The 16878-nt window shown below is 37.0% G+C and overlaps 1 protein-coding gene across 1 annotated transcript in view; it reads left to right on the top strand.

The window, feature by feature from the left end:
• Positions 1–16878, top strand: part of LOC129741713 (beta-1,4-N-acetylgalactosaminyltransferase bre-4-like) — a 109745-nt gene that overhangs the window by 82118 nt on the left and 10749 nt on the right. The window contains exons 4-6 of the mRNA XM_055733460.1: positions 6081–6627; positions 6741–6836; positions 7173–7299. Of these exons, the coding sequence (XP_055589435.1) occupies positions 6081–6627; positions 6741–6836; positions 7173–7299 (770 nt within the window). The remainder of the gene's footprint in view (positions 1–6080; positions 6628–6740; positions 6837–7172; positions 7300–16878) is intronic.

Here is a 16878-nt window from a genome sequence, read left to right as displayed (position 1 = left end):
GGGGAACTTGTCTATGCCGGACACCGCCTATCGCGCACAGCATTGATTTTTCGAAAAGGCATTACCCAGCAAACATGAACTCGTATCAGAAATGATAACTTAAGTCGTATAAAATGTCGTTTGAAGTCAGTTTAAATCGGATATAATAGCAAGTCCGCCATGTTCGTAAATTTTTAAATGAGTTTGCTCCCGCGCGGGCTTTGAGTGAGAAAATTATCGTCATGTTCTCTCTGCAACCAGCAGTGCATCCAGATGGCAAAAAATCAGGTGGGAATTGAGTAATATTGACCAATGAGAGAACAAGAAAATATTATCGCGGGCAACGATTTCAAGGCTTTGGAAGAAAAATCTTGCGCTCTGTTGAATAACGCCCAATTGGTGAAGTTTTCGTGTCGCTGTAGAAAGACATGAAATTTATGTCTGTATATTGCTTCCACTTTGGTTGGTAAATGCTGTTTTTAAAAAATTTCATACGATCATTCTATAATGTATATGGAACGTATCAAACAGCATACAAATATAGCTACAAAAATGTTTGCTGGGTACCCTAGAAATGTTTTGACACCATGAGGATAGATTAATTAGCAGCCTAAAATGGTTTTTGAAATATGTTAATCTAATCTGTAAAGGTAAACCAATCATAGTCATTCAAAGCTTTTGCCCACTAGCACGGAGAGGATCACCTAATTATTGCAGTTGTATTGTGATCAGCTTTTTTGGATTGTAAAAGGTGAATTGCACATGAACTACAGTACATAGAAGATAACACATTGGAAGTTTAAACGAAATATTGAAATTTTTTTTAAAAAAATATGATTAATCTACGACCGGACACCATACTGTTGTCTATAACTATAACCGAGCTAGAAAGTATTCGAAATTAAATGTGATTTCAACTTGAAACTTGTACCTAATGAAATTAGACGAGAAAATATTTTGGTTAGTATACTATCAAGATAGACATCATCGTGTGTAACGAACACGACGAAACAACTGCTTCTTTCATCGAGGAGTATAGGAGGGTGATAGACGAAGATAACGCCGCGCAGGCGGCAGTAGTGCAAAAAGCACCCGTCAAAACGTGGAAAATCACCGACAGCGAAAGAGGCAGGAACTCGAGGAGCTGGAGCAGCTACATCGTTCCCAAGAAACACGAAAGTTCTATCAGAAACTCAACGCATCCCTTAAAGGCTATGTGTCGAAAGCCGAAATGTGCCGGGATAAGGACAGAGGCATACTGACGGACAATCGTGAAGTGACCAAAAGGAGGAAGCAGCATTCGACGAACACCTGAACGGCGCACATGCAGGAGATCAAGACAGCCTAATAGAAAAAAGTTGGCTGGGAAGGATGGCATCGCAGCTGAACTCATCAAAATGGGCCCGGACAAGTTGGCCAATCGCCTACACCGGTTGATAGTCCGGATCTGGGACATAGAACAGCTACCGGAGGAGTGGAAGGAGGGGGTAATATGCCCCATCTACAAGAAGGGCGACAAATTGGACTGTGAGAACTACCGAGCGATCAATGATCTGAATGCATGCCGCCTACAAAGTGCTGTCCCGAATCCTACTCCGCCGCCTAACGCCACAAGCAATCAGATTTTGAGGAAGTCATCGGACCAGCTTCATGGAGGGACAGTCTACGACGGACCAGATCTTTACATTACGGAAAACCCTCCAAAATTGTCGTGATCATCAAGTTCTATTCATCGTATTCAAAGCCGCATACGACACAATCGACCTTGACGAGCTATGATAAATCATGAACGAGAACGGCTTTTCCGGGAAGCTGATCAGACTGATCAAGGCGACGATGGATGGAACGCAGGATCCGTATCGTGCAGGGGGCTTCGACAAGGCGGTGGACTATCCTGCATGATGTTCAACGTTGCGCTAGAAGGTGTTATTCGACAAAATACGGGGCACGATTTTCAACAGTTCCAGTCAACTTATCTGCTTTGCGGGCAATCGGCAGTCGGCAGATCATCTTCAGTGGTGGAGAAGATCTACTGCAAAATGAAACGCGAAGCAAGAAAGACTGGGCTAATGATGTCCATGATAATGTATTTATTCATTTATTTATTTGTTTATCATCTTTGGTTGAATTACCGTCCAGACTAATAGCTTAAATCTAAGAATTGCTGGTTTTTACTAATTCATACCTACGTTTACACTTATTAAAATTAAACAAGTGACACACTGAGTTAAAACGTTCACAAGACTTGTCGATAGGATGATTTCTGTCATATGCGTTACGGTAGTAGGGTAACGGATATCCACGATGAAATTGCCACACACAAAATTGATTCGTAAAATTCAAGTTGGGAGGGTTGAACATTTTCGGCACGAAATTGACCTTATTTTCCGCATACCACTTCAGCACGTCCTTGGAGTAGTGGCATGAGGCCAAAGATTGTTGGGACGTTGTGGGCTTTCAGGAGAGGAAGCAGCCGCTTCTGGAGGCACTCTTTCATGTACACCTGTCCGTTCATCGTGTCCTGGGTCACGAAAGGTGCACTCCGCTGCCCGCACGTGCAGCTGGTTTGCCAAACCAGGAACCTGAACTTATCGTTAGCCGTGAAAAACAGGTTGCCGGGGATCTGTTTGAAGTCGGCCTTCACATACGATTCGTCAGAATGTTGAGGTACAACTTCCAGGCACGGGTTTTGGCGGACAGGTTCTGCTTCGCGTAACGATTAGGTGTCTTTTGTACCTTGAACGTTCGAAGTCCAACCCTAGTTTTGGCCTTCTGGACAAAACTTCATTTTAGGTGCAGCTTCTAAGCCACATCCCGAACGAAGGCGTTCGGGTTTCGGTTGAAGGCGCCAACTACGCGGTTGTGATTTTTGGTGTTGTACGGAGAACTTTTTCCTTCACTTCTGGGCTCCCGATCGGTGGTAAATCCTTCTTCGAACCGCTTAATAACTCGCGACACCGTGAAATTCGCGATTCCCAACGTTTTAGCGAGGGAACGATGCGAGAGATCCTTGTTCTCGCGATGAATGCGCAAGATTTTATCACGCACGAGCTGTTCTTTCGACTTCATTTCCGCGAGTTTTGATCACAGAACTTTAACTCGCAGGATGTTCATAATGCACTATGAACTAAATCCACCCAAATTTCATTAAATGCGCCCCAACGGTTAAAAAGTGAGAGCAATTTCATAGTGTGGCAATTTCATCATGGAAAACCCTTTATCCATAGAAATTGGCGTTGTCGAAGACAACTTGTAGGTACGTAGATATTGATACGTTGGAGTATTTATGGGGAATCAACACGGCGAGTCAAGGATCAAAAATGAAAATTTGCTGCAATTTGATACGACGCTGTTCTAGTGTTGTTCAAGATATCAGAGTACATCTCTGCTCATACGGCGGGAGCCGGAGCTGTTCATTTCACGGGAGACATCGTAGTGCGTATCTTACAAATCTACGTTAAAATCGTTCTAGACGGTGGCATTGTGTGATCTTAGCAGGAGCCCACACCTGGAGGGCATACTCAAGGATGCTACGAAGTGACGAACAATAAATAGCTTTCAGTGCGTACACGTTTTCGAATTCTTTAGTGTTCCGGCGTTGAAACCCGAGTGCAGCAAATTCAGCAATGTGTTCGGAAAATGTAAGTCTGCAATCAATTTTCACCCCCAGTTCAAGAATAGACTTTGAATTCTCCAAGCAGAAAGTTAGTTGGTAGTCAAAACGGTATTTCGTTAGCTCGGCACCAATTTTCTAACGTGGCAATGTCAGCTTGAAGGGCGAGGCAGTCTACAGTGCTGACAACAATCTTTCAAAAAAGCTTTAGATCGTCGGTATACATGGGCGTATCGGATTGAAAAATTGCACAGAGGTCGTTTACGAAGATTGTGAATCGAAGACGCCCGAGATGGCTTCCATGAGGCACACCTGACGGGATGTTAAATGTTCTGGAGCGTAATGTATATGCTGGCCTGCGGATCCAAGACCAACCGAACCCGCTTGTCCAGTAATAACAAGGTCATTATAGACGGCGACGAGCTGTAGACAGAGGTGCAAAGAGATCCCTTCATGTAGCATGCAGCGCACGACTTTAGGCCGTTTCTAACAGCCCGACGTCAGACACGAAAGAATCATCTTGCAAAGTTGCAAAATGATTCTTTCTCCCCAGCGAACAGAACGTCGAACCTGTCTGCAAGTAAAAGTCAGCCGTGCGATAAAATCCTTTGACGATTCTTCGAAGTTAGGATAACTTGCAAGTCCGAAGGTAAAATCTCTTGAGCCGAACAGAAAGAATCATTTCCGAAGATAAAATCACTTGAGCCGAACAGAAAGACGTCTCGGTGGTCGAGTGGCTAGCGTGGTAAGACGGTAATCACTGGTCCACTGATGGCACGGGTTCAATTCGACATTGTATACATCCAACGCCTCGAAACAAAACGACGCGCCTAGTTCTGATTAGCGAGTTGACAAATTCCTTCGTACACTCAAAAATAAATTATGTGAAACCTATTTGAATTTCACGTAGGAAACGGATCTCGCGTAACAAACAGAATTCACGTAGTTTTGTAGGTGATTTCCATTTGAAGGCTGAAGGGTATATGAAAACAACGTAGATCAAATGTGAATAGGGATTCGCCGTGCTATACGGATTAACATATTCATATTTTTTTAAATTTTTTGAAAGGTGATGTTTATTCGGAATATCCACCCGGTCCAAGAGAAAAATCATTCTAAATTCACTGACTTTTAGGTTTTTTATTCATTGAGTTTGAGTAGTAACTTTTATTTAAATCATTGATTTAAATCAAGCCTTTCTGACTAGTGATTTAAATCATGATTTAAATCGTGGTTTAAATCAACTTGATTTAAATAAAAAAAACCGTGTTAATTCCCGAAAACCGTGTAAAAAAACCGTGCTAATTCCGTGAATAAAATCTTTAAATTTCTGCAGCTCTGAAACTTGAAACAATAAAACATGTAACTTGACACTTAAGACCTGAGACCTGAGATCTGAGACTTGCGACCTGAGACTAGAGACTTTAGACTTGAGACATGAGACCTGAGATCTAAGACCTGCGAAATGGTACCTAAGACTTGAGACCTGACAATTGAGACATGAGACCTGAGACCTGAGACTTGAGACCTGAGATTTGAGACTTGAGATTTAAAACATGACACCTGAGACCTGAGATCTGAGACCTGAGGCCTGAAAATTAATACATGACACCTGAGACCTGAGACTTAAGATATGACACCTGAGACCTGAGACATGAGACATCGGAGAATAGACCTGAGACCTGAGGCATAAAACATAAGATCTGAGACTTGAGACCTGAGACATGTCTCATGTCTCAGATCTCAGGTCTTATGTTTTATGTCACAGGTCTCAGGTCTAATGTCCGATGTCTCATGTCTCAGGTCTCATGTCTTATGTCTTATGCTCAGGTCTCAAGTCTCATATCTCTTGTTTCAGATACCAGGTCTCAGGTCTTAGGTCTCAGGTCGCAGGTCTCATGTCTCGTGTCTCAGATCTCAGGTCCATATTTCAGGTCTCAATTTTCTCATGCCTCTGATCTCAGGTCTCTGGTCTCAGGTCACATGTATCACGTTCTTAGTCTCAAAGCTAAGATTTTCCCAACTTCAAAAAGATTCTTAGTGTTTTACTTTGAAAAGGACTATTTTCTATTTTCTCTCAAAAACCGTGTTAATTCGCGAAATCCGTGTAGAAAAACGTGTTAAAAAACCTACATGGTACCGCGTAAAAACCGATTGAATTTTGGGAATTATCTTCAGAGAAATAATCGCTTTGAAAGCTCTCAAAAAAAAAGTTACAAGCCATAAGTTTTTAAATATGTTCTATTGATACTCTTTTTCGGATGAAGGTGAAAGATAATAAGAAGGCCTTATCGATGAAAAGTAATGTCCTTTTTAGTAAGAACATCTTAAGAATTTGGAATTTTATAAATGGATAGAAAGTTAGATGAAATGAAAGATGATGAAAAGGAACGAGTAGAATTTTATTTAGAAGCATTATTAGACACACCAAATTTTTGTTCAGCAATGATAATTATTAATGAATGTTTGTGTCTATTTATCCTCACAGACGGTCCCTACGAGGTGGATATGGCGTATGAATCTCTTACCTCAGTAGAGCAAAAACTAGCTCCGAAGTTGCAGCCTGGTGGCCAGTACAGTCCTCGCGAATGTGCCGCCCACGATCGGGTGGCCATCATCGTTCCCTACCGGGACCGGGAACAGCACCTACCAGTATTCCTTAAAAATATGCACCCATTCCTACAGAAGCAGCAGATCGAGTACGGGATCTATATTGTGGAGCAAACGTCCGGATCGCAGTTCAACCGGGCCTCGCTCATGAACATTGGCTTTGCCGAAGCCATGAAGCAGAAAAGCTGGGACTGCATGGTATTCCACGATGTGGATCTACTTCCGATGGACGATCGGAATCTGTACACCTGTCCGGATCAGCCGCGGCACATGTCCGTTGCCGTGGACACATTCGGTTTCAAACTGCCCTACAACACCATCTTTGGCGGCGTGTCCGCAATGACCACCAAACAGTTCCGCACCGTCAACGGATTCTCCAACTCATTCTGGGGCTGGGGAGGCGAAGACGACGATATGTCCAATAGGTACAGTAACAGTAACCTTTCGTTAACCCCTAAGGTGGTTACCTAAATTTTTATGGAGTCTAATTTATTTTTTACCCTTTTTTTCTCTCCTTCAAACATTTCCTCCTGGTCAGACTGAAGCACGTCGGATTTCACATAGCACGCTATCCGATCAATATCGCCCGCTACACCATGCTTTCCCACAAGAAGGAGAAGGCCAATCCTAAAAGGTAAACGTCAAAACCTTGCTCCTTTAACCTCCCTCCACTTTTCCTTGTTAAGGATACACTGATGATGTATCGAAATGTACTAACTGCAACCTCGAGTCCGGTGCTCCCAAATACAAAGTGGCCTTTCCGAAAGACTGAGGTTAAATTGTTTTGCACCATTATGTTCACTTGATTTTCCTTCCTCCTAAACCTAACCAAAAAACCTAGTTACATGTTTCCTGCACACGAGCCGGAAAAATTCGTTCGTGTTTCGTGCTGCGAGAACGATATTGTAAAACCCCTGTGTTCGATGATTGGTGATACATACTTTAATGGTGGTGATTTTCCTCCGGACAGGTACGAAAAGCTCGTGACTGGCGCCAAAAGGTACGACAGTGATGGGCTGAACTCGCTGCACTACCAGCTGGTCAATCTGATCCGGAAGCCACTCTACACATGGGTCCACGTGGAGATATCGCCGGATGTGAGTATTGATATATTCTTGATTCATTTCCATATTAAAGATTTTCGTTTAATTTGTCTCTGTACAAGAAATCTTTCAAACATTCAACAAAAAATCAAAAATAAACATCACACAGAGATCATATCAATCAAGTCCGTAACGTAAAAACAGAGGAGTTTACGTAAAAGTTTAGTCTAACATTGATTTGAGTAAACTTTCAATTTAAAACCCCCTCTAAAAGATAACATCTAAACACGAACGAGTAAAATCAGAAATGTCGCGGCTATCGTGTTACTACAGACGGACTATATGATTGTGATTACTATCTGATGAATGTACTCCAACAGCAATCAACGGTAGACTATTATTATTGGATTAGCATGGCCATAGACAACGATTTCACACAATAATTTTCACCTCTATGCTACACTTTCAATGACGGCACTTTACAATACGCTTACGGTTGTTTTAAAAGCAATAAAAATAGTCATTGCAGTCAACTGTAAATACCATAAATAACAATACCATAAAAATTTTACGGAATGTACGATACGTGACTAGTTTGTCTTTGAATGAATTAAAAAAATGCAGTGTTCGGCATCGCTAACTGAAACATTAGCGCCGCTAATCAAATCGCTAACTCATACAAAGTTAGCGATCGCTAATTAAATACGCTAAATGTGTCAAAAAAGTTATCGCTTTAAGCTTAAAGCGCTAATCGCTAACTGTTTACTTACCAACATTAAGGCCGGAACAAATTTCAAATTTTTCTTTAGTCACGCACTTCCCCCTTTCGATTTTTCCAACTCCCCAAGGGGGAATTAATGAAGTTTCAAGTATTTAATTTAAAATAAGTTTGATCGTATTTTCATAAAATAATATAAACAAAACCAAAACTGTCAAAGCTAGGAGTTTTAACGTCTCTGTGTTCTATACATTGAAACAAACGATTTTCGAACAATTAAAGAAAGAGCAAAAGAACAGAATGTGAAAAATGGGAGCTATATCTTCCTTTTTTTAATTTAAATTTTGGTTAAAAATTTACTCGATTTATCGGTTTTGTGCAAAGTAGATAGTATGCAATTTTGTTGCAAATAATCTTTTGTGCCATTCATTTTTTTTTGTTTTTTTTTTAATCTTTATCCTGCTTTCCCCTTTTTCAAATTTGCAGGAGCATTGTCAAGCGTGAACATTTATACAATTTCTATTTGAACTTAAAATGAAGGCTTAAATAGTAATTTTATCTTATTTCTATATGAACTGATCTGTAAAATCTTAAAAAAAAAACTCTATTGTGAAAAGTAAATAGCTCAACCACTTGAAAAGAAATGCTGATGAAGAGATGTTGAAAATAGTTTTATATTGTTTAACACCTTTTATATTTATCTTCTTCCGTAAAATTTGCTAAAAAAAAGTGCTTAAAGAGGAAAAAATGGACACTAAATACATTTTTTCTCTAACTCTAGTACGCATTCCTCCAATGAATCCAATTAAACAATCAGAATGATGCACAATGTCACACTGACTTGATTAATGAAAAAAAGTTTATTCTATCACTAAGAATTTGAGTTAGCGATCTTCAATTAGCGGAACCAAAAAATAGCGGAACTTTTCAATTCGCTAAATCAATCCAAACTTAGCGGCAAAATTAAACCGCTAACAAAAAGTTAGCGGACTAACTAGCGAATAGCGGATTAGCGCTTTTGTGCCGGACACTGAAAAAATGACTTTTTTCGAATGGTGACATTAAAAAAACTAAGACTAATAATTGAGGTCTGTGAATTTACCATGGAAGGTAGTTATATAAGCAAGGCCGTATTAGGGAAGAGGCAATGTGGGGCAATTGAAACCACCTCCTCCCCCACTTCTCGAGAAAAAAAAAACGGTTAAATATTACTAAAAACAGTTAAAACTTAAAATTACTAAAACTAACTAAAAAGTAAAAATTTGAGTTAAAACGGAAACCAGCTATGGAGGGTCCCGTAAAATAATATCTCGAATAAAGCTAAGTTCATTTAGAAATGAGACAATTTCTTTTGCTGAAAGCTAATTTCCTAGTTATCGGACATAAAAAAATTTGATAGCATTTTGTTGCCTGTAAAAAGTACTATCCGACTTTTTTTCAATTTTAAAATTAACGAGTTTTTGAGATAATTACGATGCAAGAGAAAAAGAAAAAAATATTTTGCACAGTTTCCTTGAAAATCCATCATTGTTTGTTTTATTATAGTGGCTTGCTGGGTATTTAGATTCGTCTCTCAATTTATCATTATCAGATCGATAGTTGGCAAACCGTTCGTTCTACGAGAAATTTCTGTTCCTATGTGATGGAAAAGTATTCAAACACTGTTAAAATTTATACAAATCTGAAAACATGCGTTGGAGTAAAGCACATGATCAGGGAAGTCAAGGCTCATACCATATTTTTTATACTCGAAAACTCGAAAACTCGAAAGACCGCTGAAATATCCCGCAAATTTTTCTCCGATAAGCTAAAATGTTGTCTAGCTATGAACCATTAAAATCTAACCTCAAACAACAAATTTTAGCTTTTTTGTTTAAGTGGTACAAAAATTATCAAGTTTTGTTAATTTAGAAACAGCAGGATCCACCAAATTGCCCTCTGTTTCTTGAAGAGCCAAAGCCAAAAAGAAGCGAAAATTGAAGGAGGAGGATGCAGCCACCTAAAATATAGATTTTACTAATTATAAGTGGGAAAAATTAATTAATATCATTACTGAAAAAATTGTGCGCCGGCCGACGGTAGATACTAAGAATAAATCTATATATATATAAATGAATGTTTGTCTGTCTGTCTGTTCCCTATAGACTCGGAAACTACTGAACCGATCATCGTCAAAATTGGTATCCGAGGGTTTTTGAGGCCGGGGATGGTTTCTGTAATAGTCAAAACTCCATCCGACTTATGGGAGAGGGGGCTTCCATACAAAATTTGTAGTTTTGCGGAACAAATTAAAGTCATGACATCCATTTTCTCGAAATTTTTTCTTCCTTTGGGCGGTTTGTTTTTCGTCTCCAAGGTCGAGGCGTCGAGCCAACGTCGTAAAAGGATGGTAACCATGACATAGCTTACTGATCAGTGGGAATATCTTGGCGCGTATTTCTCAACCAAGAATGCAAGGGGTGGCGATATGAAGCCTTGATGTGATTTTTTTTCTACTTGATTCCTAGCTCATTTGTACAGCACATGGTTATAAATGACGACTAGATGAGACCCAGATTGACATTTTGTCGATCGAATAAAACATATAATTTTTTTTGCCAAAATCTGAAATTGAAAAGTCATGGCATCCATTTTTAGAGATTTTCTTTTATTTGAGGGGTTTGTTTTTCGTCTCTATGGTCAAGCAAACGTCGTCGCAAGTGGATAGTGACTAAAGCATAGTGTTCATTGATCGCTGGAAAAATTTAACAATCAGGCGCCTGTTTCTCAACCAAGTACCTATGTTTCTTATGCACGTGGGGGCAATATGCAACCTAGATGTGTTTTTTTTTTGCTTAATTGCACGTGGTAATAAATGACGCCTAGATGTGACACGGATTGGTATTTTATCAATCGAATCATAACCAATTGAAAGATTCGCAAAAATTCTTCCATATTTAGTTCGTGTTAATGTAGGTAGCGTTCGACTTTTCATTCAAGGAACATGAGAACATGTTCAAACGTTCAAATTTTTCTGTTAAAAAAAAATTAAAAATTATGTTTTCTTCTAGAAATTGTTACTTCGGCCCAAAAACACAACTGAAACGAATTAAGAAATGAAACTGGGAGCTTTTTATTTTAAATATATCTGAACAAACCATCGTACTTTTTTATTACATACCAATTCAAGTACGTACTTAACATGAAAAGTGTTTTTGTGTTACATGGCTGCATAAAAGAGACTTTTGATCCGCTTCGTTTTTGAAAAGCGAGACCTTAGAACTGATATTTAACAGGACGCCAAATTTTTATGAGAAATTTTCAGTGTACCCTTATGTAAAGTGTTAAAACAATATTCCCTCCTGTCAACTTACATGATGGGGCAAGGGCAAACGTCGAACTTTTAAGAAATTCATCTTCAAAATGATTCAATATGTTGAGAAGACCAGAAGGAGTGTTCTTAAATGTCTTTGTAAATGACCTTTGTCATTTTCTTTGAACGGCATTCGTTAAAAGTGGAGTAAAAACATAAATTTATACTGCAGAAATACTGCAGATATATCAGTGAAACTTGATAGACCAAAAACAGGAATACGTATTAAATCCATTTTAAAGCCATTACTCTGACGCATCTGTAAATAAGCTTTGCATTGACACTTGCCAAAATATACGGGACACATGTAAACTTAAAAGTTTGTTTTTGCCAGCATTTTTGAATATTTGACTTTCTGCAACTGATATTTTTTTGAATATTTATATTTTTTGCCGTATTAAATTTAGTAAAAAAAATTGCTCTGTATTTAATACATAACTAATCAAAAATATTTTTCATTACCATGATAAGTACTGATTTGGAAAACTTCAAGCTATAATGTCTCATGTCCACGAGTTTGGAATATGGCAAAACATTTTTTTAACTTAATTATGGCGCGAAAAGGATAGATATTCAAACTGCTTCGTAGGCGAGGATGGTGAAAAAAACTGTTTGAAAATGGTTATCAAAAATCCTTTCCATCGTTTTTTTTTTTTTCAAATTTTTATAGCTTATTTTTTCAACTCCAAAAAATACCCCAAATGCTCTCTAAAATCCAAATTTGAATAAATTTTTACAAATTACACTTATTTTCGGAAGGTGTAGCAAAGCACAACGGGTCAGCTAGTATTTCTTATAAAAAAAGATATTTTTTTCTTCTTAAATTTTTAAAAGAATTACATTTATTTCCTTCATATAAAGTATTTCGATCAATCCAATGTTTTTTAGATACACGCATTCGTAGCTGTACCATTTCTAAAAGCTCTTAGCTTTAGTTTCATTTTAATACAAGTCAAGGGGGAGCCCCTTATAGTATGAATTGCAGAATTTTCCAGCATTTATGTTGGTTGAGCAAATCAGGATAAATCAGTAAACATCCTGCATTCAGCATTATTTTATTTTATATTTAATTTAGCATATCATTTTCCAATTGACCATTTTAATTTTTTTATTATTTTCTTAGCGACCCACCACACACTCCCCCACACCAAAAGGCTCAATTTGAGCCCCCTGGTAATTGATTCTAACTGTTCTCAGCATGTCTGGCAGCAAAACAAGGAAAATGTAAATGAAGAACGCGAGCAAGTTTTTATAATGCTTGAAGACTTTAAAAACGATTATTAAATGAGAGAGAATGTAATGAGGGAATATAACAATATTTGTTTAAAATGAATCTCAGTGGAAGAATATTCCTTTTAAGAGATCCATTCTTGATCTAATGCAAAAAATTAAAATTCAAAACTTTAAAGAAACTAAGGATAAGACTAAAACTACATAATTTAACCCTTCGTTTCATAAAGTAACAAATTTGCAAAAATTAATGTATGGAAAAAGTAAAAAATCGTATTTTGTTTTTTTTTTCTTGATGTACTCATCATTCCCAACTGTTTAAAATCGATTTTTAAGAAAAAATAAAAAAAATCATGAAACTAAGGGCTAAATTAAATTTATTGCTTAGAAAATTATTTTCATCATAAAAATATTCTCATATATGTATAGTAGAACTGCGAAATAATTTGAATAATTCTCTAATCATAAATATTTTTATGTTTTTAATCTTATCTTCTTCCAGATTTTTCATTGAAAATTTAATTAATTGAGATTTTCAATTTTTGTGTTGTCTCTTGAGTTTCATGGTTTCTTTGAAAACTCGAGATCTCGAGATCAATTTTACTCTCAAACTCTTGCACTGTAACTCTATGGAATCTGAACTGATTTTTTTTTTCTATTATTCTTATAATTTCGGATTCTTAGTTCTAAATCCTTATATTACCACCCAATTGCCAAAACGGAGAAAATTCATTTTACTTTCGACGAAACACACACAAAGCGATCAATGACGCGATGAAAACATGTTAATATCTATTTTTTAATATTTCTTCAACAGAGAATCAATGTTGGTGAACAAATTACGAACAGAATTTAAATTTTGCATTGGACGGTTGTAATCAAAGTTTCAATTTTCGATTAGGTAATTAAATAAACAATCCGCAATGTTGGTACGTGATGTATTACCAATTATTGTTTGCAGATATAAGAAACTACCTTGAACATGGTTGGTTTTTTGAAGGTAAAATACTTAACTCATTCTCAGTTCCTTTGTATGTTCGAAATATTATGTATTCTATGGGATGGCATATAAAAAATACATTCATAGGGACCCCTAAAAAAATTGCGACTCCGCAATTTCCTCTTCAGTACGACGGCACGTGGCGAAATAGGTTCCATAAAATAAAAAAAATCAAATTTGGATTTTTTTTAGTAAACTTAAGAATAAACAAAATTTTTGTTTAATCCATAGATACGATTTTAATACTGCTGCTGTGCTCTTGCATGTTTGAGAATAATGCCTCGATTCTGTTCAGATTTGCCCTTTTTCCATTTTTTTTTAAATCGCACGGATACGTGTGGTAGAAATTATGGTTTTCTTAAGGTTAAAGATCATCGTTCTTTTTGGCAACTATTTTGAAGACATCTTGTTCGACATTCATCTAATTCTATATAAAATAAGCAATTTTAAAAAGGCTTGGCACCTGTTTTGACATGTTTTGTCCCAGATTTCACTGGAACTCAATCTCTTTGGTGATAATCATCCCAGAATTTGCGATTTGCAGCAAAACTATGTGACAGGCAGCGACAACTTCTTCTCACTTTCGGAACAAACAAAAGGGTGATGATGATTGTATTTTAATACGATTTGTTTTCAAAAAAAATTGACAAAAACTGTTTTATTTCTGAGAATTACGATAGTTGTACAGGTAAGACAATTTTTAATTTACTTATCTCAATGATGTTTGCCTAAACCAAAATAATTTTTAACAATTTTTCAGAAAAACATATATTTTCGATTTTTTACATTTGAACCGAGAAGAAGTTATTATTAAAGAAATCGACATATGAGATTGCGAAACTAAGTTGATTCATCAGATTCCGTATTCCCTTTATATTGATTTGTACTTGCGAAGCCAAAACAGAGGAATGTTATAAAATTATTGCTGGACTTAATACTAATTTATTTTAATAGGTTCCGAAACAAACGGATACACGGAAGGAAGAACACTTGAGTTTGATGTAAATCGTTAACTCAAAGAATCATTTCGGCTTGTTTAAAATTGAAATTGCTCTCAACCTACATTATTAGGAAATTGGTAGATCTTAATGTTATAGTGTCCTTTATTTAAATTCTGCATCGAAGTAAATTGTTTCTATCCACATTACTTCACATTAGAATTTCTCCAGAATTTCTATTTTGAATGCTGCCTTTCACCTCTCCCAGGAAGGTTTCTCGTTTCATGAATCTGATAAAGCTCATATCGCACCGTAGGTCTTCTGTTCCACTGATTGTGATATAAGGTTGATATGATTTAGCTGCTGGATTGAAAGACCAATTGATCTAAAAAATTAATGGCGTATTTTCCTAGTTTGTTCGAGTTCAACTGAATCGGAGTTCGTGATCTTGGGTTTCTGATCAAGACTCTACGAGGGACGCGGATGTTCTATGGCAAGTGAATTTGGTTTCGGCATTATATTTTCAACTAGTCTATTCTCTCATGGATCGAATTCTTATTGATTTACAAAGGGACTTGATAAGCTTCTGTTTGTTTCTATTTGATTGTTGATTTTTTTTTTCAGAGAACGAGATTTAACTGGAAATGAACCATGGACGGGTTAAAAAGCAAGAACGATTACGTTATTCACATTTTCTTACCATATTCCGAGTCTCTTTATAATAATAACACAATTAACTTTTAAACTTTAAAATATAGAGCTCTTACTACACACACATGCAAGAGGTCTGTTGGGCACACATCAGAGTTTTTTTTCAAGAATTTTTACTCTTTTGAGTAATTCATCCTTTCCCAACACACGTAAGAGGTTTTTATATGCGGCAAAATAAAAATTCAACTAAAATATAGTTTTTCCTTAAAACGAATGCAGGAAAACGATTAGGTATGTAGCATAGCATAGCATAGCATAGCATAGGGTGACTACACACATCTTGCATTGGCTGATACACGAGGTACAACTGATAATCAAGAGCAACGCAAGATGCCAAAATGAGTATCTGGATCCAATATTCATTACAAGTGCTGCTCTAGAAGATCAGTGTGGTGCCATGATGCACACCGTGACAAGTCAATGTAATCATAGAAGGGATTATCTGAAACAGCAAAAATAACTATTTAGGTGCAGAGAACTCATACGACCCATAAAGCTGTTTCAGAAAGGAATGGAAGGGATGTTTTAGTGGGAAATCCTACATGGCAAATAGGATTGACAAAATATGTTTAAATATAATCAAAATAAAATGAAACAATCTCACCAAAGTCCATTGATAGGCGATGAGGGAAGGAGGCAGCGTGGGTTGATTTCTATTTGATGGTCCTGTTGCACTAATGATGATAATCCCTGCACCTTCCAGTCACTGTTGTTTGATAATCCAGCAAGTGCTTATGGATGATTTTTCGGGATTTGAGTGCTTCTTTTCTTCTGCTGATTTTTTTTAACACAATCGTCACTGCTATCCTTACACAGATTTCGAAGCTTCTAAACAGATAAAAATCACAATTTATTCACGAAAACAAACGAGAAAATTTCGAGGTCGGAAAAAACACATCCGTCCTGCAGGAAAACGATTAGGTATGTGAATATTTTATTGAATACCAGGGCGGAATCATGCAAAACAAAATAAAAATAAAACCATCAATTTTTGAAAGTCACATTAAACGGTTCCCCCAGATCTTTGATTGACGTAATCGGGTCTGTCTTATAGAATTTTATACCAGAATGATGAAATTAAGAGCTATCGTCGCGAAATTCAGTTAGAAACTTTAGCAATATTTGTTCTCTTCAAATGGCAACGGTTGTATCCTTTACCAAATCTTCATTTCTTCAAAAGACCCTTGTCTTAATCAGAAAACATATCCACAGAAAGGCAATAAAATGTTCTGTCATCTCAAAACTGTGCTGCACATTTTTTTTTTTCGATAGCTCTCATAAATTATCAAAAATAATAGCTTTCTTGCTTCGAATCGTATTCATTTTGCATGAAACTGTCAATTTTGTTTGCCCAACGGCTTACTAATACTAATGTACTATGCAAAAGCACTATTACTTCAATGTTTTCTAAAATTACTACATGTTTTGACACTTGAATTCATCATTATTTTGATCGCAGTGGCTTCTGAGCGTCGTTTCGAGCTGCGAATCGCCAGTAGGGCTCTTGCTACACACACATACAAGAGGCCTGTTGAGAAAACATTGGCAGTTGTTATTATGTGGGATAGGAAAAAAAAATCAACTAAAATTTCTGATTTTCTTAAAATGTATGCGCTTTTTCTCTAATGAAGCATCATTAGGAATCATCTGCTTGGAACTGTGAATGATAATTTGGATATTTGAT

This window comes from Uranotaenia lowii, chromosome 2 (genome assembly GCF_029784155.1).
Source record: "Uranotaenia lowii strain MFRU-FL chromosome 2, ASM2978415v1, whole genome shotgun sequence".
Taxonomy (NCBI): Eukaryota; Metazoa; Arthropoda; class Insecta; order Diptera; family Culicidae; genus Uranotaenia; species Uranotaenia lowii.
This window is presented reverse-complemented; position numbering and strand designations above follow the sequence as displayed.